This window comes from Mastigoproctus giganteus, chromosome 12 (assembly GCF_048544385.1).
Source record: "Mastigoproctus giganteus isolate SK-2022 chromosome 12, ASM4854438v1, whole genome shotgun sequence".
Classification (NCBI taxonomy): domain Eukaryota; kingdom Metazoa; phylum Arthropoda; class Arachnida; order Uropygi; family Thelyphonidae; genus Mastigoproctus; species Mastigoproctus giganteus.
In genome coordinates, this window is record NC_143586.1 from 93846774 (window position 1) to 93870731 (window position 23958).

Here is a 23958-nt window from a genome sequence, read left to right on the forward strand (position 1 = left end):
CAAAAACCTGTGCGTATTCTATTATCGGGTTGTCTATTATGCGAATAAATAAAAAAAATTCCGTTTATACTCGGTATGGCCATCCCAGTCAGAGAAGTTTATAACTTCATTTTAATTTTTATTGCAGTTGATACCACCATAACAGTTAAAAACGAACCGTACTGTTTGTTGCACCATAAAGTTGATGTTATACTGCAATGTGCATACCTGCACATTGCATCCCCAGGGTATTGCAATGTGCATACCTGCACATTGCAATACCCTGGGGATGAAGTCAAAACCCGAGTTTCCGGAAGAAGAAGAAACAAAGCAACACCCGGTCACGATGTAACAGCCCCATAAAGTTCCTCCAGTACTGACAGAAAGTATTTCTGGACTTTGGCCAGCTACGGGAATCGAACCAGGCTATTTTCAGACGATACAAGAGAGCTGCAACACTCTCCATTGCGTTATTTATCCGCGCGATGATGACATATCGAAATAACCCTTCACGAAAAACGATAAGCAGGTGTGCGTAAGACTTTAAATAAACAACTAGAGCTAAGTAAAAGAAGTCAACTCGAAGGTTGTAATGGTCCGAAGTCCAGAACATGTGGAAAGTGTGCGACAAGCAATCGATTTTAACTTCCGGAAATCCGTTAGCGTTTGTGACAACAAACCAACATAAGCTACAGACTTACTGAACTTTTAGAGATAGGCTCCTCACGTATCATTATAAAATTCAGCTTATCTACCGCGGGATGCCTAGAAATCATGATACAGAAATGTCACGTACAACTCATGAAGTACTTTGCGCTGTAAGGAGATGCAGAAAACAGTTTTCGTCACCGTAGTTCCAACTCGAAGCAAATGAGACATGATTTCAACAGTAGGCCTGCACTTATCACAACAAAAAAAAAAAAAAAAGAAAGAAAAAAAGGTATATATATATATATATATATATACAAGATTTTTTTAAGGAACCGCTTAGCAGGAAACTCATTTAGAGATTTAACTGTTCTACACAGTTCTACACTAGCCCCTTCTATTAAAAATTAATAATAATAATGATTATAATACAATACAATATAATCTTTATTTTTGTATCTTTCAATATATTTGTTAAGACTTGTTAAGGAAATTCTAATTCCTCATCAACAAGTTTAATAATAATACTGTATAATGACATAACACTATAATGACCTCCATCAAGACGGCATGGATAAAATGGCTTCCAACGCATTGCTCACGAGCAGGACGCTCTTCCCCGAGACACAATGATTCACGCTCGACATCCAAGACCAGATAATCAACACCAGGAACTATAGAAAATACATTGCAAAGGAGCCCGGAGTGTCAGATGACACATGTCGACGATGGCCTCAGAAACGATCCAACACATCACCACAGGATGCAAGGTGATCACCTAGACTGAGTACACTCGTAGATATGACCAGGTAGCCAGGATAATACATCAGAAGCTAGAGAGGAAATACCAGTTGATCAAAGAAAGTGTACCATATTACAATTACGAACCCCAAGTAGTACTAGAAATCCCAACTCACAAGCTGTACTGGGACCGCGCCATAATAACGGACAAGACAATCCCGCACAACATACTGGACATAACCTTTGTCGACAAGAACGAAATGACTGCCTATCTGATTAACATAGCGGTGCCCAACGTAGGCAACTTTCAGAAAACCCATGAGGAAAAGATCAGGAAGTACACGAACCTAAGACATGAGATCAAAGAGATGTGGCATATGTAACAAGTAACAATCATCCCGATCATCATGTCAACCACCGATATGGTGCCAAAACCCTACATAACAGCCTAATAGCAATAGATCTCTTGGAGAACACCTACAAATAACTCCAGAAAGTCGCAATCCTGAATACCTGTAGGATAGTCAGAGAGTTCCTCGACCAACAGTAACACCAGACATAACAATCACCCTGTGCACTTGATACCAGTACCCGTCACGGGTTGGAACCCCCATCAGGGAGAAATAATATAATAATAATAATAATAATAATAATAATAATAATGTGGCTATTTAAAAGAAATAGTGTACAATGAATGTTAAAAACAAAAAAAAAAAAAAAAGGAAAGGGATCTGTTTCAACTATATCACTAACCTTCTGATATGTCATTTACTGTGATATGACAAATTTGTGTGATGCTCCAAAACAGTCTCTGGATAACGATGGGTCGAATTAATTGGATTCGAAATAACTGGAAAGTCGCTATACATAAGTGGTTTAAGGACATTTTACCAACGAAGTCCAGTTCACTATCAACAAGACGGTTTTTTATTTCACTGAGAAGCCATCTTCACATGGCGTTCAAGTAATAGGTGAGGTGGGGGAAGGAAGGTTCAATGCAGAGGTGCAGGAGGGAGAAAAGGAGCTAGAGCAAGGGCTTCTTGCTCTACACGAAGACACTGTGTTTACTCCTTGAGATGAGGGAGTCTTTTGACCAGTTTTGCAGGTATGTAAGACAAGTATCCAGATGTAGGCGCACCGCACAAGATAGCGACCAACCTCTTCGTGGTGGGGACGGTAACTCGTAGTGGTGGGCGTGATGGTTAATCCCCACCACGAGGCTATGTTGAACTTTGAGTCTCTGTTTTGTTATTAATTTTATTAACCAACTGACTAAGGTTGATGTTATAATTGCAGATGAGAGTCAACAGCTGCATACGGGCGGAAGTGTAAGGGGCAGCTGATGCATGCTCACCTAAATATAAATGTAAATGTAAACGTCATTCACTGTAATATGACAAATTTGTGTGATGTTCAAAACAGTCTCTGGATAACGTTATAAATAGGTAAGTTTTTTTTTTTTCATTGTAATACATGAACTTTTTATTATAATAGGGATAATGCCAGAATACATAATGGAACTTTGGCTCGTGATTTAGAATAGGGAGAAAGCCCGGATGAAAAAGTAATCTTTTTAAAATTGTGCTAAAAACCATTTTAAAAAAATAGTATAAAAAAGATGTATTTGCCACGTAATATAATTTAATATAATTTTTATTTTAATTATTTAATATAATATAATTGAATATAAGTATTTAATATAATAATTAAGTAATCAAAAAAGTATAAGCTTTTTTGACTATGTTGACTTCATGGATAAATAAATAAATATAATTACATTTATAATAATAATATATTATTTTCATTGATATTTGCACTTATATTAATTTTATTTAATATCAGATTGTGCAATTATTTTATTCGTTTATAATTGGGGAAGTAAGGTGATGTTATTATATCATTCTTCAATCTTCGTTCGAGTACATAATCTAATGGGGAACTTAAGTTATAAAACCATAAAATATTATATGGGTGTAAGACCTATACAGCTCGGTTGCTCGTAATTAACACAATACTTCACACTCTTTCATTTAATTAATGAAATAGTGTTGAGTTGTTGAGCTAACAACTATTAATGAAATAGTTGTTAACTCAATTAAATAATTAAAAATGAATTCGTCTCTCTCTCTCTCTGTCTCTCTAAACATGCAATTACTCCGAAAGATGAGTAGTATTGCCTTGCTACAGAGTCGAAGTGCAGTGTAAACCATTCAGAAGATTTCAATAAAGAGTAAGTTCTGAGTGCCGGCTTCTTTTCAGGGTGTCCATTTTACGTCTTCAAAGTAGAGCTGGGATTTTAACACACCTATTCGCAACACATATTCTTCGTAACGGTACTTGATAGGTGAGAGACAACTAATCTGACCGCGTTGGTATGCAGGAAGATCTGCCAGGCTAAGAAAAAGAGACCTCTTCCTGTTGGGTTCAATGACCTCTGCTGATCCGCACCGGTGGCCATGGATACAAGCGCCACGGCCGTCTCTTGCCCAAGGGAACAAAACAACGATTTTATCGTACCGTTTCTATCCGATACCATTATCTCCTTCGGCAGGTCTTTCTGGGTAATTTAATAGACAAAAACTGGAAAAACAGGAACTGCGATACTCTAAAGGCAATTCGAATTAATTGGAAAGTCCCTATACATAAGTGGTTTAAGGACATTTTACCAACGAAATCCAGTTCACTATCAATAAGACAGTTTTTCTTTCACTGAGAAGTCATCATCACATGACGTTCAAGTAACAGGTGAGGTGGGGAAGGAAGGTTCAATGCACAGGTGCAGGAGGGAAGAAAGGAGACAACTGGCTGCGGCTCATATAGCGATTATATTTAGTTCAGCGTTGAGAGACTGCGTTTCGCACTTGTCTTCCCTCTTTAACATCTGTCTTCTCACATATATCTTTCATAATCCTTTAATGCAATTTATTCTACAACGTGATAATATTTTAGGCGCCTGAATTACATAAGCAATGATTGTTGATTAGAACTACTGTGCTTGGAAACCTAGGAATCAAAATTTTAATTTATCTGAAAAAATAAAAGTAAAACTTTCTCAAACACGGCTTTTTTAGGCATTAAAAAATTATGAGGAGCTCAAATGACCAGATGTTGATAGCCAGAACGAGGACAAAATAAGTTTTAAAACATAAAATCCGGGAGAATTTTAAGAAAGAAGCTGACCATGTATAGGTAACATATACTTTAAAAACGAAAGAAAAGAAAAAATGGTTTCATGTATCGTAAAGAAATTAAATTAATATATAGTTGAGGAATAATTAAGCAATATTAAAATAAAATTATTACACGTTAAATTAATGTTAAACTTGCATAACGTTAAATATAAATTTCAAAATATTTGTAAATGAATTTTAAATTGTTGTTTGTTTGTTTTTTACCACTAAATATACTTTTTTAACTCGATACCGATATGACAGAGCTGAGGTGTGGCCAGTTATAATAATTTTGAAGAATGATACATGAATTTCAGAAAATATTCTTTCAATATTTCCTTTATATGCTGAAATAGCTTATAAAGGAAATATTGAAAGAACATTTTCTGCTTTTATTATGCAATTTTCAGACCATTCAGTTTTTAGTAGTTGCTTATCTGTACTGTACATAACATGGAAGTACGGTTCATTTAATGATGATTCAAAAAATTGTACAATAGAAGGTGCTGTGCAGGATGGCATAGTGGGTGCACACAAAATCTGTACCAAGACTGCTTATTTATCAGTTTAGTACAGGATTTTCACCCCAGGATAGCAATTTTGCTAGAAGTGTGTTCATTCTCGAACAATTTTTCAGTTATGCAATATATCATTTATATAATAATAGATCGAAGAGAAGGAAGGGAAATATATGCCCGGCTATCTTTCTTATTTTCTTAGTATCTGCGCATAAGCGGTTTTTTTTTTTTTTTGAATACTAGAAATACGTATTTAGTAGATTGAGTTTTAGATTGAAAATGATTCTATAAAAAAAAAATAATAATAATAAAAGATAATTTCCGACACCCGGGACTTTTATACGTCCCTAAAATAAACTTTTGATACTCAAGGACTAAACGTTGAAAACCGGGCAGTCTGATCACCCTATGAACAGCAAATAATTTCATGCATTCTTAATTAATGAGAGTTTGGGATCCAGTATAGAAAATTATAATATTCACTTTTAATGAAAATTTAGGAAAAACATGTGCATTAAAATCAGTCGTTGTATATAACAATAGTTTTTTAAATTAATACTTTATTAAAATAAAGTAATTTTAATCTATGATAGCAGTTTCAAAATCTAATCTGAGGATTGAAATATGAAACATTATTTACACAAAAATTATTTTTAAATTTTGATATTTAGAATAATTTTTCATAAATAAATGCCAATAAAGTCGAGGACTTTATTGTATATTTAAAAAATAAGATTGTTTCATTTTATGATCCAACACTATCAATTTACAATGTACCACTTGAATACCAAATTTAAGTTAATTCGCGAGATACAAAATCTAATTTTATATTTTCAGTTTTTCTCAAAATTACAGGTATTCTGCATACTGATTTCAATTTTGCGATGAAGTGTATATAATTTCACGAAATTATATACATAACTGCATTTATTTTTAGCTTTAAAAACAGCCAAAAATAGCTGAAACTTTGAGATTGAAAGTCTACGCTTGAGAAAGATTGAAATTCCCTGTTGTAAGTGATTGATTTCTTTGAGTCAGTTGCCCCTGAATACAACAGACTCGTTTTTTTTCTTTTTCTTTGCATCATGTCACGTAACAAGTTATTCTAAGGTCTTCATAATTTCTTAAGTAAATCTTTCCGATAAAGAGAAGCCTCGAATGTCGGACAATTTAGAACGAAAAAAGCTTTAAAACTTTAAAAGAAAGAAATCCTTCGCTCTTTTTCATACTCTTGCTTTGCTTCAGCCAAAGAGTAACTTGGCTAGCATTCACCTGGGGTGGGAAGGGGGAGATACCTTCCGTTTGAGGCGATGGCAATGACCTTTTGAGCGGCTGTAAATGTAAGGTAGGCGGAACGCTTGTGACGAAAGGTGTGTTTCAGAAAGTTAGTAACTGACTTTCATAGTGTATTACCAGGGCAACTAGTAGAAATGATAATACCAGAGAGTGTCTGAAAGTTAGCGAAGCACTTGAAAATATTATGTCAGTAGGGAAAACTTTTGTTTGTAAAAAAGAATTTTCATTCGGCCAGATTATAGGAAACATTATTTTGAAAGCGATATTATAGATTGGCCTTAGAATTAAAAAATACGATAAATGGTGATGACTATTATACCATATCACCGGATTAATACTCTAGCTCAATGGCCACGATTGAAAAATAAATACTGAAGGATATAAGCAATCAAACGCGTTTAAAATGGACCAATTGCTAATTTTGAGGCATCAATGGTAATGGGTTTCGTTTTTACTTTCTTTTCTTTCCTTTCTTTTTGTATTATTAGTAGTACGTATCCTTACCCTCTACTCCTTGGGTTACATAATTTGGGGGTCGAGGGAACGGGAGGATCACTAAAATGCAGTGGTAGTGAAAAGTTAATAATCTGACTCGGTAATAAATATTCTTACAACAGAAACATAAAACCCGGGCTCTGTATCATTTTGTGTTTTACTGTTGTAACGAATCGACCCTGCTTGCATTTAACTGGGTTATTTGATGCACTGGATGTTTAGTAGTATATTTATGAGCGCTCTCGCGTGTAGCACAGTGGGTTGTTTCACAGTTTCCTCTCAACATCACGTAGAATATGTCTGGGATCCGTTCTTGTCGCCGGTTGAAACGTAAACTGTTTCTCGTGGAGACAGGAAGGACTTTCTCACCTCCTCGTGGCTGAGTTAGTCGGTTTCTGAAGATAGCGGCAACGTTTCTGCCTCTTAAAAACTCGGTTTTTCATCCCACGAAAGAAATAGGAAACTAAGCGCAGAATACACTCTGTTTACAGACATGATATACTGGCGCCTTTTGAATTTAGTGCTTCGCAGTATATAATAGATAACTGAATCCATATTTTTAACAGGCCATTCATTGACGTCATGCCTAATAAACTACCCTCCAGAAAGCATCCAGGCACACGTCGGTTTCACATTGACGTCAATGCCACTCACTTCAACAGCGTGTCAGTCTCTCTTCAGCCGCATGTCACGCTCTACCCTGCTCAGTAGGCTTTCCACCAACGAATGATGGACTGCAGCGGGTATAGGTCGCCATTCCTCCTGCAGAACAGCGACCAGTTGGGCTGCCGACATGGAAAGTGCTAGTTTGGGCTCTTATCCAACGTTCAGGTTCATCCCATAGGTGCTGCATTGGGTTCAACTCGGAACTCTGAACCAGCCATTCCAACTTTTAGGGATTCATAACCATGAACCATTCTTGAACAGCACTAGCGATAAGGTACCCAGAAAGTCAGGTTAGGTGTGTGTTTTTATTATTTTTTTTTTATTTGGTAGTTGTTGGCGCATCGGCTTCTGTGGCCATAATGCACCTCCCAAGGTTTTTGCAGTACTTTGATCCAAGCCCGAGACGGGATTCGAACCCGCGACCTTTAGGTTGCTAGGCAGGCACTTTACCCACCCGGCTAGCCCGGTGTGTGTGTGTATGTGTGTCTAGGAACCTAAAGGTCGCGGGTTCGAATCCCGTCTCGGACTTGGATCAAAACATGCAGACCTCGATTGAGACCGACTAACTCAGCCATTGTAAAAAAAAAGCCCATAAAAATTCCTCCCGTTATTAACGGGATTCGAACTCAAGTATTTTATGCTAGGTGTAGAAGCAGAGTGATTACAATGGCTGTGCTACCCGCTAGAGCTCGGTATGGGGAATTATCCTGTTGATATAAATATGAGTCTGTATTCCTCGCGTCATCTATGGGATTCGAACCCGGGTCTTTTCCGCCCGGTGTGGGGATGAGCATGGAACTGTCCAAACCCACCAAAAGTCCTTAAGTCCTATGAGAAAAAGCACCACACAATAATCCCACCTCCTCCGAACTTCATGATTGGTACAACTCATTCAGGTATCCTGCACACTTACACCTGTCCATCTGATCAGAATAGGCTGTAAAAAAAAACCTGTTATATTAGGACTATCCAAGAACTATCTTGTCTGCCCTTGTGCATATGTCCATAAATTGCGTGTTTTCTCTGGTTGATTTTCCTATTTCACTGACGAAAAACCAGAGTTCCGGGAGGAACCTTGTTCTTCACGCCTGAGACCGACTAATTCAGCCATAGAATGAAAAAAGCCCATAAAAATTCGTGGCGTCATTGAAAAACAACAAAGATTTTAGGGTCACTCAGCTTTCTCCCATATACCCATACTGTATATGTATTACGTCTGTAAATTGCGTGTGTTCTCTGGTCGATTTTCCTGTTTTGCTGACGAAAACCCCCCAGTTTCTGGGGGGGGGGGACTTTGATATCTATGCCTGAGACCAACTAACTCAGCCACGGAGTGAAAGCTCATTAAAGTTCCTCGCGTCATCTACGGTATTCGAACCCGGGTCTTTTCCGCCCGGTGTGGGGAAGACGGTGATTATAACCACTTTGACCGGAATAGGGTATAGCGAGATTCGCCATTCATAGAAGAACTAATTTCTATTGTCGTGAACCAATTACGGCATTCGTTGCACTGTGTAAGGCGAAATCGCTGACTGCAGTTGGTGATATTTGGCTTATGCCCCACTAGTCTCCCATGAAAACGGAGACTGTGGTGTTAAGTAGCGTTAGAACAGACCTCATTACCTATTGACACCTTAAATTTGGTTGATGTTTTGCATAGAAGTACGAGGAAATTGTCGTACCACGCTTCCGAATACCCTGCGGTCACGTGGAGCATGTTCTCATGGTCTTACTGTGTGTTGCTCAATGACAGTGATGCCATCATGCTTCAATTTCATGATAACATCAGCGATGGTCGATTTTGGATGGTGTAGGCTGTCAGCTATTATATGTAGTTACTCTGATAGGTGCAATATGGCCAAAGTATTCCTTGCGCCAGAAAATCTCGAACAATAATAATAACAATAACTGTCAGTTATCACACGAATCGACAAGTTAGCAACGTGACATCCGATAACAGCACTCCTTCGAAATCAGTCCAGCTCGTTTCTACGTGCCACGGTGAACAACTAACTTGTGTGGCACGTACGCCTTCCTTATATACCTGTCTGAGTTAATTGTTTATTGCGAAGGGTCCAATGAACTATGAAAACAGGGATGGTCAAATACTTTTTTTTTTAGAGGACAGTGTATTTCGATTGTGTTATTATTTTGTTGACCATAACAGTTAACGTGGCATCGGGGAACACAGTTCCTGAGTTAAAACTAATCTATTATACATTGCTAAAGCCATTGTTGGTACATGCATGTCCACCATTTTACCATAGATTTTTTCAGTTACAAAAATACATCACATATTACGAGATTCCACAGATTTTGATGAAACGAAGAATTGAAATTATGATATTAAAAGGAATTAGTTAATTTTAATTACGAAAAATAATGTAGGACTGTTCAAAGATATGGGCGTCCATCCATCGTTTGACTTGACCAGGATTCCTTATATTTTCAAAGCTGAAGACGAACAAATTTTTCTGATAAAGATTATTACAAACAGCTTAAATACACCAACATGATTTTTTTTAATCTTTTTTTCTGCCATGTAATGGGAAGTATAAGCCGTTATACTACATCATGCAAGGTCATCTACGTTCATACCTCTTGCGTAAAGCGAAGAAGTACCAATGAGCGGAGTGTACCCGTAATAACAGTAGGTTGTTATTACAACGTGTTGCTCAACTCCAAAGAAGTTCTGCTTATTGTATTGCGCATATTAGTGATGATTCACAGTCATAAGTATTCTAATCGCAAACAAGGTAGCCCTGTGGATACTCCAGTTTATGCAACTCTCTGCAAAATGAATTGCGGTAATGAAAAAGGAAAAACCATTTTCTACTTCACTCTGAGTATCATCTGGCAGTTGGTAGATTAACATTCATAACTATCATTATTTAAAATAAATTAAAGTTCGGGTCTTAATACAGGACAGCCATGCAACAAGAAGAACGTCAACAAGTTCATTAGTGTTCAAAAATATACGCTACTGTTAATAAGGTGTTGGCCCGCAATTAATTACCTTTTTAATTACTTCATTAAAATTCGCGATTTTCCTAACTTTATGGTGTCCTGTTACTCTTGATAGGCAGTGTAAAAATAAACAGTATAAAAGTAAAAATAGTGCAGTATAAAAATAAAGAAAAAAATATTTAATAAAGATTAAATATATTGGAACTACTCTTCAGTTGAAATAGCTGAAAATATTTTTTAACTGTAATTTCCTGACGTTAAAATTCTGCAATCTCCCCTTGTTCTTTTTTTTTTTTTTTTTTTATCACTACTTCTGTAGAAAAAACATTTTGCTTATTCGTTGAATACATAACTATTTAAAGTTACCAATGTAAGGAGAAAGCTTATCATCGACTGTAGCGACATTTGCGAAAGATCACTCAATTAGAAGTTCATAAAAAATTGCGAACAAGAAACCAAAGGAGGCGACAGCGTCCAACGTTAGTACTAATCCACTATTTCATCAACAGGCTTCCATTAATCAAAGTAAATTTGTTCTCCGACTTAAACTTCTATTTCAATTTTGTCGCACATTCTTTAAAGCCTTTTAATACAGTATAATTGTGTTTCCTGCACTTCCTAAATTCTGGGTCTTACAAAAACGTTCTGCTTGCGTCTTTTCTTCAGAGGCACAAATTGAGAAACTATATAAATAATTATTGCTACCTGTACTAGACAGCAGCGGCCGTTAGTGATTTCAACTGGCTGTGGCAAATGAAATATATATTTTAATTTGCCTATATTCTCTGATTTCAACAATTTATTATTGTACAAGATACCTCAAACCGCAATGAATCCAACACTCTGTACCAGAACGAATTCGGCACACTAACTGAGAAAGGGTTCCACAGTGGCGCGTTATCCTATCCAAAAAAGACATTTGTCTAGGGCCCCGCTCAGAGGGGGACCCGAAATCACTGTTTCAAAAACTCATTGCTGTTTTTTACTATTTTTAAGTGAATTTTATCGGAAACTGAACTTTCTGCTTGAAGATTAATTTGAAAATTACGTTTTTTTTTTTAAATGGTTTTACCGATTTTGGTGAAAATTATATATTTAGTTCTTATGTCATATAATTTGTTTGTTTTGTTGTCACAATAAAATGAAATTGAAAATGTTCTTTATTAGTTTTTTCTTTAGATGGAGCCCCCAAAGTCCATTTTGCCTTGGGTTCCCATGAAGGTATACTGCGCCACTGGGTTGCTGACTTGTGATGTAGATAGTACAAATTATTATTGCATTTGCATCTCAGTGGTGATTATAAATATGAAAAATAGTTGAACCTAAAACACTCTAAGTACCGTGGAAAGACAGAGTTGGAAAACAAACGAACTTCACTGATTATTTAAATTATTTAACAGTTACTAATATTGGACTTCAATATCCGTAGCTTGAACCTTTCAGAAGAGGAATAAGAAGGAAGGTCGCATGCAAAAAAAGAAAATAAATAAAAATGAACAGAGGAAGAAAAATATTCGGATATGCTTGAAATTGATTGTGAATGGATAATTTTAAATTTAGAAAAAATTATAGATGGAACTTCAGTAGAAATTTATATTCCCATGGAATATTTGTAGAAAAGCATTCCACAGTAGTGCATACTACTTAACTACTGTACCACTGCCTTAGAGTACAATTGCTAAAGAATCGGGCACACCCGAAAATCTTGCTGGCGTCCAGAATCTGTAATTACGCCTCTATTCCGCAGAAATTGCATGGCGGTGAAATAGATTCATCAAAAACTGTGTTAGGTGAATATAAGTTCGTTTGAAACGAGGCACATAATTGACCTACTTTCACTCTTTTGAACAAAATCTAGGATTTTTAGAAAGCTTCTAGTAGTTACCTAGGAAAAAAAATTACACGGGGAGAGAAAATACTTTCTGATGTGATCGGGGCAACTTTAGTTGTGCTGTGCTTATGCCAGAGAAAGATCAGAAGTTTCGTCTCCGGACGGAGAAATGAAAATGTCCTAGAGATTTGCATATTATCGATGATAAATAAGAGAATAAAAATGGCTTTTTGCAAGTAATCACAGAATTGAGATTTGTTTCCTTGAATATGATTAAATTATCATCTCTTATCGACAGCAGGACATAGGCATTTAAGGAAATGAGAGAAGATCAGGTATTTTAGCTGTTTGTGCAGTGCAAAACTTGTCAAACAAACAAGAAAATGGGGGGGGCGTGGGGCGTTTTCAGCAGTAAAACTGTGAATATGATTTGCAGCCAGTGAAGGAAGGTCAATGGTATTTAGAAAGAAAATATTTAACAGTTACTAATATTGGACAGTTACTAATATCATACAGGCAAAGAAACGCGATCTTTTTGGAGGTCCCACACTGGTTGAAAATGTGGATGAGGAGTATTGTATCATCATGAGCAGAACAGACAGAGAGGAAATTGGCCAGCTTATTGTTAAAGTTCGAGGATTGATCAGATGAATGATCTTCCGCTCATTAAAATCTGATGAAAAATGTAGTACAAGTTCACTTGAAAGATATAGATTAGTAGGGATTAAATACTGTATAAACTAACAGTCTAAAATACTGAAAAGAGAGCAAGATAAGTGCCTTCTCCCAAAGGTAGCCATCTCGCTTGAATATCCACATTTGGGAATCTCTTGACGGGTTTCCGTTTTAGTTCTCTTGCCCTATTCCGAGGGCCTTATTTATGTCTATACACAAATGTGTTCACTGGCCGATTTGCACGTTGTGAGGTTTACAAAAAAAAAAAAAAAAAAAAACTGGAGCAGTCACTAGATAAGAAAACTAGCTTAAATCACGAAGGTGGAATTGTGTCTTATTTGGCTACTGTATGCATATTTTAACTGAAACCTTTATACTATTAATATTTATTTCTTATATATTATACTAAGTATATTTTTTATTTCATTACTAAAACTGAAAATTTTTTATTATATAATAATTTTATTTATAAATAAATGAAATGTAGATATATATAACAATAACAAAACAATAAAACTGCCGAAATCTTAGTTAAGGGTAAAAAAAAAAAAAATAACGTGGTATTTATCCAAGTTTTGAAAGTCGATATATTTCTTAGCTTAATAGATGGCGCTGCTTACTACACGACCAATATGGATTACGGAATGACAACTGGTGTGCGTAGAAGTGATCATGAGAAATCGGAATCGCAGCTAATCAGATTGCATAATAAGCTATGGAAATATAATACAAATTGTATTCAGTAGTTGATGTTCTTCGCAATATAAATCATAAGTGCAACGTGTCCTTACCTTACAACCTTCACAGGACGTTACACCGTAGTGATAACCAGAGGCTTTATCTCCACAGACTTTACAGGGTACGAAAGACTTTGAAGGTGTGTTGCTATTGGAATCTGCGGCAGTGAATTGTTGATCTGCAATAAACAGGATTTTCAGATAAGTCCCAGTGTCGTGCTGTAAATTGAAACAACATTTTTTTCACAACTAACTATACACAGTATAATTATAGAATATTACAACACAGCAAACACTGACGTTATACATAGAAAGAGTACGTTGCATTATAAACGTACCAATTATTTCTAACACTGAATAATTCATTCGCAGCAGCTTCCCAATATGTGGTATGCATGCTCCTATGGATAAACAAATGACTTTACAGGTACTTAAAAAACTACAAAAAAAAAAGGAGAAAAATAAATAAATCAACACAAAATGTTAAAGTTTAAACTAGTCGTTACATATCGCTTTGAACAGAATTTGAACATAAATAAAAAGAGTACTTGCACGGACAATGATTCTCCAAATTCTCTCTTGCTACAGAGGTCAAAACTTTTTGCTCATCTAAAGGCAACCAGAAACCTAAAAAATCTTTTAGACAACTATTTTCTTTGTTGTTCGTAACAAAATTGCTCGATTTTCTATATTAAATTTACCACACTAGTTTGATTTCTGTTTTTAATTACATAGAAAAATTTGTTGCATCGGAAACGCGATTAAATAGATTAACATTAGTGGTGCTTTCAAGCGATAAATATATTCTTAATATACAAGTTGCATCTCATATATTAACTGACATATTTGTATCCGTGCAGTGAATTGGTTTCTATTAAGGAAATTAATTTTCTTTATGAAAACCCTAAGCGTATTAGAATATACAGTACTTAGTACCGTGCATGGATTTAAGGTTGAGATAATTGAAATTTTCAGGAAATGCCTATGAAGGGAGGTTGTTACAGAAAACGGAAGTTCAAGGAATAAATGAGGAAGGAAAAAAGTTGGTTCTGTGAGTTTGAAGTTGAACAGTAAAAGGATGATGACTGACTGCGGCACGTGTTCGGACTGCTTTGGAAGAGAGAGTGGGAATTATAGAAGCCAATTCAGAAGAACAGTGCCCATGGAAGTATCTATAGAAAAGGTATGCAGCAGAAACAGAGCCTCTATGAGACAGGGAATGGAGAGACTTTATTAGAGATGGGTCATTAATTAACCTAACTGTTCTCTTTTGAATGGAGCCTAGAAGTAGGAGGGAGGTTATGGAGGCACCGCCCCAAATGAGGGAAAAATATTACATGGTATGAAGGATTTGATATTTGTACAGAGCGAATAGCTGTTTGGAAGAAAAGTAACGCTGAGAGCAAAAGGAAAAAAAACCCAGATTTTCTTGGCAGACTGTTCAAAATTCTTCTGACATTCTTTTGACTGACGACCACAAGAGGCATTGAATGGAATGTACTGAGAATGGTTGGGGGTGGTTTACCAAGATCATCAATACATGAGTTAGAAGAAAAGTCAGATGCTAGTAGGTTAGCTCTATCTTTAGCTGAGGTGACAATAGAACCAACTGGTTTTGACAGAGGTGGGAATAGAGCTGGGCAAAAGTTGCGGCCAATAGCTTTGGCAAGAGACCAAAATGCTCGACTACCATTTAGACAAGAAGCAAGTTTTCTACTCATAGTGCGATCAAATTTTAGTTTGGACTGATTAATAACTCTATACAATTGTTGTAAATTTGGTTTAGGGTGGAGAACTGGATACAAGGCAGTTGCGATATGCGATATTTTTATCTTGAACAGCCTTAGCAGATTTATTGGAAAACCAAGGTTTAGATGAAGGATGATATTTTAAGGTGGAGTGTGGAATTCAGACTTAGCAGTCTGAATTCGTTTACTGTCAATTGATTGAAAATTCCTAACTTACGTCTTTTATCTATAAACAAATTCTATGAAAAAACTTTGGGAAAACTACAAGCAGTTGCTCATGGCATTTCAAACAGTTACGCACAACGATTTGCAAAGCAAGCTACGTCTTATACATATCATCACTCTTTTGAGATTCAATGCCCAGTTTTATCTCATGCGGGTCAGTGTTGCGGCGATGGATGGTACTTTTTTTTTTTTTTACTTCAAAGTTGTCATCAAATGCTAGAGTATCTCAAGATTCTGTACTTTCACTTCTTTTTGTTTATATCTCAGTGACTCTACCGATAAAGATTTCTCTATTGATTCTAACTATAATATAATCTTTATTTGCTTAAACCTCATACTAGAACTACCTCAAGGAGAAGAAAGTCTTTTTAACAACTATTAATTACCAACAAATTTCAAAGTTTCTATGCATGGAATACCGTTACCTCTGATATCATAACCCTGATATATCTGTACACATGTTTTCATCTCCTTCTGCATATGCATAATATAGTTATGCAAGGCGAAACAAAAAATTTCTTTCAAACCTGTTCGGAACAAGAGTCAAGTTCAAACTCACAGTACTGTACTAACTTTCCTTCTTCATCGTCTTTCATTCCCTCAGTTCCATTTCCTGAAGCAGCCCTCCTTCCCATGTTCTGCATATTATTCATTTCTTTTTTCTGTGTTTCTGAAAATTGCAATTGCTCGTAAAAAGCGTTAATAAACTTTTATCCGATTTTGCAACCCTCACTGACTTGCACTGAAGTATCATGCTTTCAGTTTATTATATTTAGTAAATTGGGCACCCTTTATGATCTATTTATTAATATTAATTTAAAATTTTTAAAATGTATTAAAAAGAGTGGACATTGCAATAATTTTTGCATATATTTCCAGCTTTTTGTTTTTATTTTGTAAAAGGTAAATTATTAAAAAAGGTAAATTAGGTAAATTATTAAAATATTAGAGGGGATGGACAGATGTCCATCCCTACTAATATTTTAAATGAATAATAATTAAATTATTCATTTAAAATATCACTACTTTAAATTTCTACCAGGTCTAAAGAGTTCGTTTTGATTCGGATTTAGGCACTGATACGACCACTCCAACTTCAGTTGAAGCTCTAGAAATTCCAAAAGAAGTTAAAAAAAAAAAATATATATATATATATTGTACTCGTATACATAGCGCTCTAAAAAGGAAATTAATGAACTGTGTGGAACTAGCAAGCATTGCTAATTCCACACATGTAAATTGTTTCCTGCTCTCTTCACTAGATGGCAGGACAATACACTGCTGCTCAGAGATCGTGGCTGCTTCTATGGAAAAGCGCCAAATTCTGGACGTGACAATGAAATACAATTCCTATATAAAATCTACGTGACAGTGAAATAAAATTTCTTTATAAAATATTCAAATTCATATACAGAATTTATTATAAGACGATATAAAATATTTTAAAAATATCATAATAAAATATTAGAAAAGGTTAATTTGTCTTTTAAAAATAATGAAAAAAAGAGAACTTTTATTGCGGTTTTCTTTTTCCTTTTGATTATTTTGTCGGGAAATTGCCGCCAGAGGCGCTTACTATCTGATGACGGATATTAAGTCCTAAAACAGGCTGTAGTAGCAGTGCCTTACCTTTTAAATAAATAGCAGATTAAACTTTCAGCAATGCCCATTTTTAAAAATAGTTCAATACTTAGACAACTTGTGGTAGCGGGAAGTTAATTCTGCATGTTTTATATGTTTTGTCCCGTCTTATATGTTTTAAAACATATAAGCAAGGCTGTAGTGACGCCGTATACCCTCTGAATTTTTTTAGGTGAATAGCGTATACCTTCTGGATATATATATATACCTTCTGCTAATTTTACTACTACAGCACTGCATATAAGAGGAGAAATTTCTTCTACTTCTCATAGTAGAATTGGAAGTAAGAGAATCGAAATTATTAAGAAAATGCCAAAATTCGATAATTAAATCAGTTGCACCTGCATTTATTATCATCCAGGAGGCATTTGTGTTAAAAAAATAGGAAAAAAAACCCCCATTGTTTTCTGGAAATGCTGGTAGTGCAAATGATTTATCGAAAAGCAAAACCAGTACGCAGAGGAACTATGGCAGAGAGAGAGAGAGAGCAACTGTGTCTAGTTTCATCCATACTAAATGAGTTAACTTTTTCTTTTTTTGGGGAGGGGGGGGGTTGTATGATTTGTATTTTTGCATAATCGCTATTCTTCTTTCTCTCCATTACCGAAGCCTGTATCTGTATTAATTAAAGGGTAATGATCCCGAATATTGGTAATGATGCACAAGGATCCAGAATTTACTTGAAACATGCGTCTTAACTTTGCTGATCATATTTCTGGACAGTCAACGAAGAATTCACCGATCTCGCTAATACAAAATTCAGTATTCATTAACTCAGATCACAACGCTTGCTATCGTACTTTGCTTTTCTACTCTAGCAATCTACGTTAAAATTTGCTGTCACTGAGTATTGGATCCAAGGCTGAGCCTAGACGTTTTGTCGCCTTCCGCCAGATATAGCGTCCTTTATACTGTATTACTATTTATAATACTAGTTAAATAGCATCTTTTACAAATGGCGTCCTGAAGCGGTCTCGTCTAATCTCTCTCTCTCTCCTTAGCCCTGCCTGAATTCTGAGCTGGTTGAATAGAATCGTTTATCAAACCCATTTATCAGTATTGGACATCAGCTGTGTCTACTTGTACCTTACTAACGAGCGGTAAAACTATAGCTAACCTAACTGATACATTGGACAAACTCATAATCTAGTTGTGCCAAAATAACATGATGAAAAAGAGCATAAAAAAAAAAAAATAAATAATAAAATAAAATGACAACGCTCACGAATAAGCCGAACAGGATTAAATCCTCAGAAAATATATTTCACCGAATGCGGGTACAGATGAGGAATATCCCGCATATCGACATGGACATAATAAATTGATGAAAACAATTATGGAAAGGCGTTCACGCATGAAACCAACCAAAACTAAGAAATTGCAGGGCAAAGTTAATGTGTATGGATAGAAAGAGTCGTCCTCAAGAGGAGATCGGATAAGGAAGCCAAAGAACTTAAATAAACATTAATCAATTGGATTAATTTAATTCCACTTTATTAATAAAGAAAAAAAAAACAGAACCAGTCGTCACAAGTATAAAATTTTAGTGTGTAACCACGCACGCTTGGTCTCATAATGCTTACCTTCGGGTAGCGTGTTGTAGATCATTGGAAGCCTGCTGCGGTGGTCAAGGAGGAGAGTTTGGTGAAATTCAAAGAGGAATTGGATAGTATTAGGGTCAGGCTCCATCTGTGGTTTCCCACCTTGCGCCATATGTACACTGTGAAGAAATACAGTACTACTGTAAATGCCAGAAAAGTGTTGTGTGTTGTATGTGTCCTGGCATTTGAGAATTTTGGATAGTTACTTTTTGGAAAGGGAAAGTGTGAACGATTGAGATTTTTTTCCTTTTTTTGGGGGGGGGAGTGAGGGGCAGGTGCAGAAAAAAAATCCGCCTCCCGCTTCCTTACCTAATTTAGCCGTTATAATCCTAATACTAATATAGTTGACCTTAGGCCGCCGTAGCCTAGTGGTCAGGCGCGCGGATGCATAAGTACACGTGCCTTAAGTTACCGCGTTCAAGCCCTTAACTGCTGAATACGGTGCTGTTTCTTGTATTCTGTCTATCTTGTTAGCTCTTCTGACCGTTTGGTCATCCCCGAGTATAAACAGAAAATTTATTTATTTTATTTATTGAATTCCCTCCTCCAAACAGTCTCTCCTAAGCGTGATGTAGGCCGTGATGGGAGCGATCTCAGATATCATAATTAATCAAAGTATATTATATAATTTGATAATTATACATTTATTGATGATTATCATTAGTAAACATATATATCCGAGATAAAAAAAAAAACATATAATAAATAAAAAAAATAAATAAACCTATAATAAATCCCAGAACAAAATTTAGTTCTTGTTTTTCAAAATTTAATAATTCTTGTATTAAAACTTATGAAATGATGTAGCCAGCGATCTTTTCATTCATTTTTTCATTATCTCCTTTAAATTTGCAAAATAGAACTTACTCTCTTTTTTTTTTTTTTTTGCAATATGTGGGTGATGGGGAATAAAAATTCAAGTGTCGTCTTATAAAAGGCAACTAACTTCCCTGTTTTTCGACCAACAATACACTCTAATACAATGCCTGTAGCATTTTTAACAGGATTTGGCAAAAGGGCATTAATGGTACTAATTTAAGACGTAAACGGGATCGAACTGGTTTCACAAACTTGCGAACGGCATTTTGTGTGGATCCACCCTATGTTGAAAAGCCTGAAGGCCAATGAGACCCCTCTGTAAAAGAATTCGGCAGAGCAGTAAATTGCTGCAAGTGGTCACTTCCATCACCCCTAACTGTGCCCCACCCCTCTGTACATTGAAAGATCAATAGTTCCACCAAAAACGTGCTTTTGAGCAGGTCAGAGACCTCTACGAGTAGTCGAAGCAGGTGTCATGGTCCAAGTACTTTCAAGGTCTTTCTACTCCAATTTAAGATTTTGGATTTTTAAGAAATGTAATAAGTTATTCAAAAATATATCCTTCTTATTAAAGTAGTGAAATGCATACGAAAATAACATAAACAGAGAAGTAAAACAGGAGATGTTTGAATTTATTTGCATGACGTTTGCTTGCAGCAATTTATACAAAGTTCACCAATAAATTAGACTTCTAATACATAATGAAAATGGAAGATTAAAAAAAAATCATTCTTCGGTATTTATTATAAGTTAATGAGATGAGCAAGTAAATATATAATAAGAAATATATAGTGGAGGTCGAGTACAGATTTGACATCTCAGATGTGAAATCTGAGATGAGATGTCATGTGTATCTATCTTGTAGCCAAGATGGACACACACATTCAAGTTCATTTATGTACATAAAAACCTTTTGAACTATTATTCGTAATTGTGAAAACAGTTACTATAAATATGTATGTGTTCAAAAGTTGTGGACTAGCAAGTGATAATTTCATAAACGGTTCAGTTTTCTGGCCCACGATAGATATTCTGTGCATTGGAGATGAGGGAAGAATATTCTTTCTTCTTGTGTCTCGTTTAACTTCCGAGTAGGTTCTAATCTGATATTCGTATACTTTCTGTACTAGAACCGTTACTGAACAGTTAATTACTTCGGGAAAATACCTTGAATGGGTTGAGCACGCTGAATTCTGATGGGATCCTTCCACTTGTTCAGATTACGAACCTAAGGGGGCATAAATTCAAATTATGAAAAGACAGATGTAGAATAGATGTGCGGAAATTTGCCTTTAGCCAGCGGGTGGTTAATTGCTGGAACAAACTTCCATCTGTCGTTGTGGAAGTTGATAGATTGAATAAATTTAAGGAAGAACTGGACAGGCATTTGGAGGGAATGGTGTGATTTTTTTTTTTTTTTTTTTTTGGCTGATGCTGCATAAGCTCATACACTTGCTTTCTTGCCTCACATGCCAGTACTACTACTACTAATAATACTAATACTGCGCATTTTTGATTTTCGAAAAGATAGTTTTGTATCCATTTCATTAACAGCTTGTCTGTTGTGCTTCTTGTAAGCCAATTTACCAGGAACATTAATTTCTTATGTCACGTGTTCAAGGTGAACCTGGCGGATTTACACCTAGGATTTATTTGTTTTTTAGTATTTTAGCCAATCAGTTGTCCGACGTAATCGTGTGCGATGGTATGATTAATTTGCATTATGTTCTCGGTGTAATGGTGGAACTGATGGGAGTTTTTATTTGGACACCCTGTGTGTGTTTATGTATATAATATATTATATACAAGCTTTCATCTCAGAAATACAAATACAATTGATAATGCGTATGGCTAAGAATACGTGTACATATTATCTGCAGTATAGTAGAATACTGTACTGCAATATACGAGTATAGTAGAATTGTAATTATTCGAATACATTTAATATTAAACTGTAAAAGAAACAAAGCTATCACATGTATATAATAAAATTAAGACTTCATTTACATAATTCATTATGTAAATGAAGTCAAAGAAGAGTAAATTGTATCCATGTCACTCCTGTTTAATACTAACCACACTTGATATGATGCATTAAAACGTAACTAAAAAAAAAAAAAAAGATTACAAATTCACTATTTCATAAATCTTTGTCAGTAAAAATTTATATAATAGTCGATTTGTAGACACTTTATTAGTTTATTTTTTCTGTCAACTTCTTATATATTATATCAGCGCGTTTAATGTTAATACAGTAGTGGCATGGGTAATTTTTTACCCAGCCTGCTTTGCTTTTTTTTTATTTTCACAGATATATCAAATCTAAGGGTTTTTTTGTTTGTTTTTATTTTTATCCTCCTTCTTCCTTTAATTATTATTTTATAGTCCCCCGATTTAACTTTTTATAAACAGGAATTTTCTCCGTATCTTTTGGCATTTTAACAGCAGTGCGCACAAAACTAGAGACAAAATGGTATAGTAATAGTAATTATATAGTATCGGTGTAAATACACCAATAGTTAACCCATAAACTTGAACTACGTATGTAGCGTAGAGGGCATCGCATCGTTTTAATTGTATCTCATAATGTGGTTGCCTTCACAACGAGATAGAAAAAAAAAAAAAAAAACTACTAAAATACAGTAATAGTAATAGAGGCATGCGATGCAAGAAAGCAAGTAGGTTCGTAATTACGTATGAGCTTATGTAGCATCAGCCAAAAAAAAAAAAAAAAAAAAATAAATAAATAAAATAATAATAATATGAGAGCATCCTTATGAAATATGAATAATTATGAAAGTCTCCACGGACTGGAGATGTTCAAATGTATTCTCAATTCACAAAGGGGGATCGAAGGGTGACACGAGTAATTACAGACCAATTAGTATAACTTCTGTAAAATAATGGAGTCAGTGGTTAAAGATGCATTGCAGGATCATCTAGAGAAGACTGAAGCAATAATTCAGACACGGCACGGGTTTGTTAAGGGAAAGTCTTGTCTGACAAATTTGATTGCGCATTAGCTGAAGTTGTTTTCGTAACGATCTATGTTTTCACTTTTTTTACCGATAAGATGAGACGCCTCGCCATTAAATATCCAAATCATAGTATTTTAAAATTTTAATTTCTATGTTTTAATTTTTAAAAGTGTACATTATGCTGAATATATACCACGGAAATCAACAACCAGGCGAAGCGTTTAATGCCCTTCCGATCGCTACTATTGCTGATGGGCCATAGCACAATAACAACTGAATGAGAACGAGTTTACGTGTATTTTGTTACTCTAAATGCTGTTTAGCCAAGGAGATAACATTCGTAAGAAAGTTTTTAATTTTTTAAAACGTATTTATATTGCACTTTCTCAACATCCACTCATACTAGTCGATAATTTGCTTCATTATACCATTATGTATATTTATGATTCTTTCACTATGGCTAGATAAATACTTTCTGGAAAGTTTCTACAAACGTACCTTGCCTGTGTGAAAAACACTCTTATACTGTACTGTTGAACTATACAGTATTTCAAATATGGCAAATTATTAGCTATTATGGTAGCGCCATCTATTGGAAATAATCATACCTATTTTACGTTTATTATACGTAATGAACATTGATAATAAATGCATTCTTTCATTCTTTTGCAAATAAATAAGTAGAATAATCTGTTTTCTTATTTGTATAACGTTTATTCTGCTACACAGTATATTTTTATAGCATTTTTAATCAAAACAAATTTTAATACATTTTAAATATATTTCAAGAACTGTTAATCTCATATTCATTCAAATTTTAAGCATTCTCTTGTTTACCACTTTCTTTATGTTATTCATGTCATAGTTTGAAATGTTTCTAATAATATTATTTTTAAAAGATTTCACGCACAGTTATTACATGTTTCAAGCGTTTTTATAGGATCCATTTAGTACTGTATTTTTGCAGAAAAAGCGAATTGGATTGTAAAATTTAATGGATTCATAGATAAATTTTATCTAAGGTGCCGGTATTTAAATTATTAATTTATTAAATTAAATTATTTAAAAATTATTAATAAATTAAATTGATTAGTTGACCCTAAAATTACGATTAAAAAAAGTAAATTTACATGGAAGTTAGAAAGAAAACTATAGTCAATCACGGACTTTCATAGCGAGAAAATAAAATAAATCAAGTACTTTAAACATATTGTAAATCAGTT

At 35.0% G+C, this 23958-nt stretch overlaps 1 protein-coding gene across 2 annotated transcripts in view; it reads right to left on the minus strand.

Moving 5' to 3' along the window:
* LOC150077282 (ecdysone-induced protein 78C-like) overlaps positions 1-23958 on the minus strand; it is a 496295-nt gene that overhangs the window by 167699 nt on the left and 304638 nt on the right. For both annotated transcript variants that reach the window (XM_090386083.1, XM_090386082.1), the window contains exon 2: positions 13778-13902. In XM_090386083.1, coding sequence (XP_090242209.1) covers positions 13778-13902 — 125 coding nt within the window. The remainder of the gene's footprint in view (positions 1-13777; positions 13903-23958) is intronic.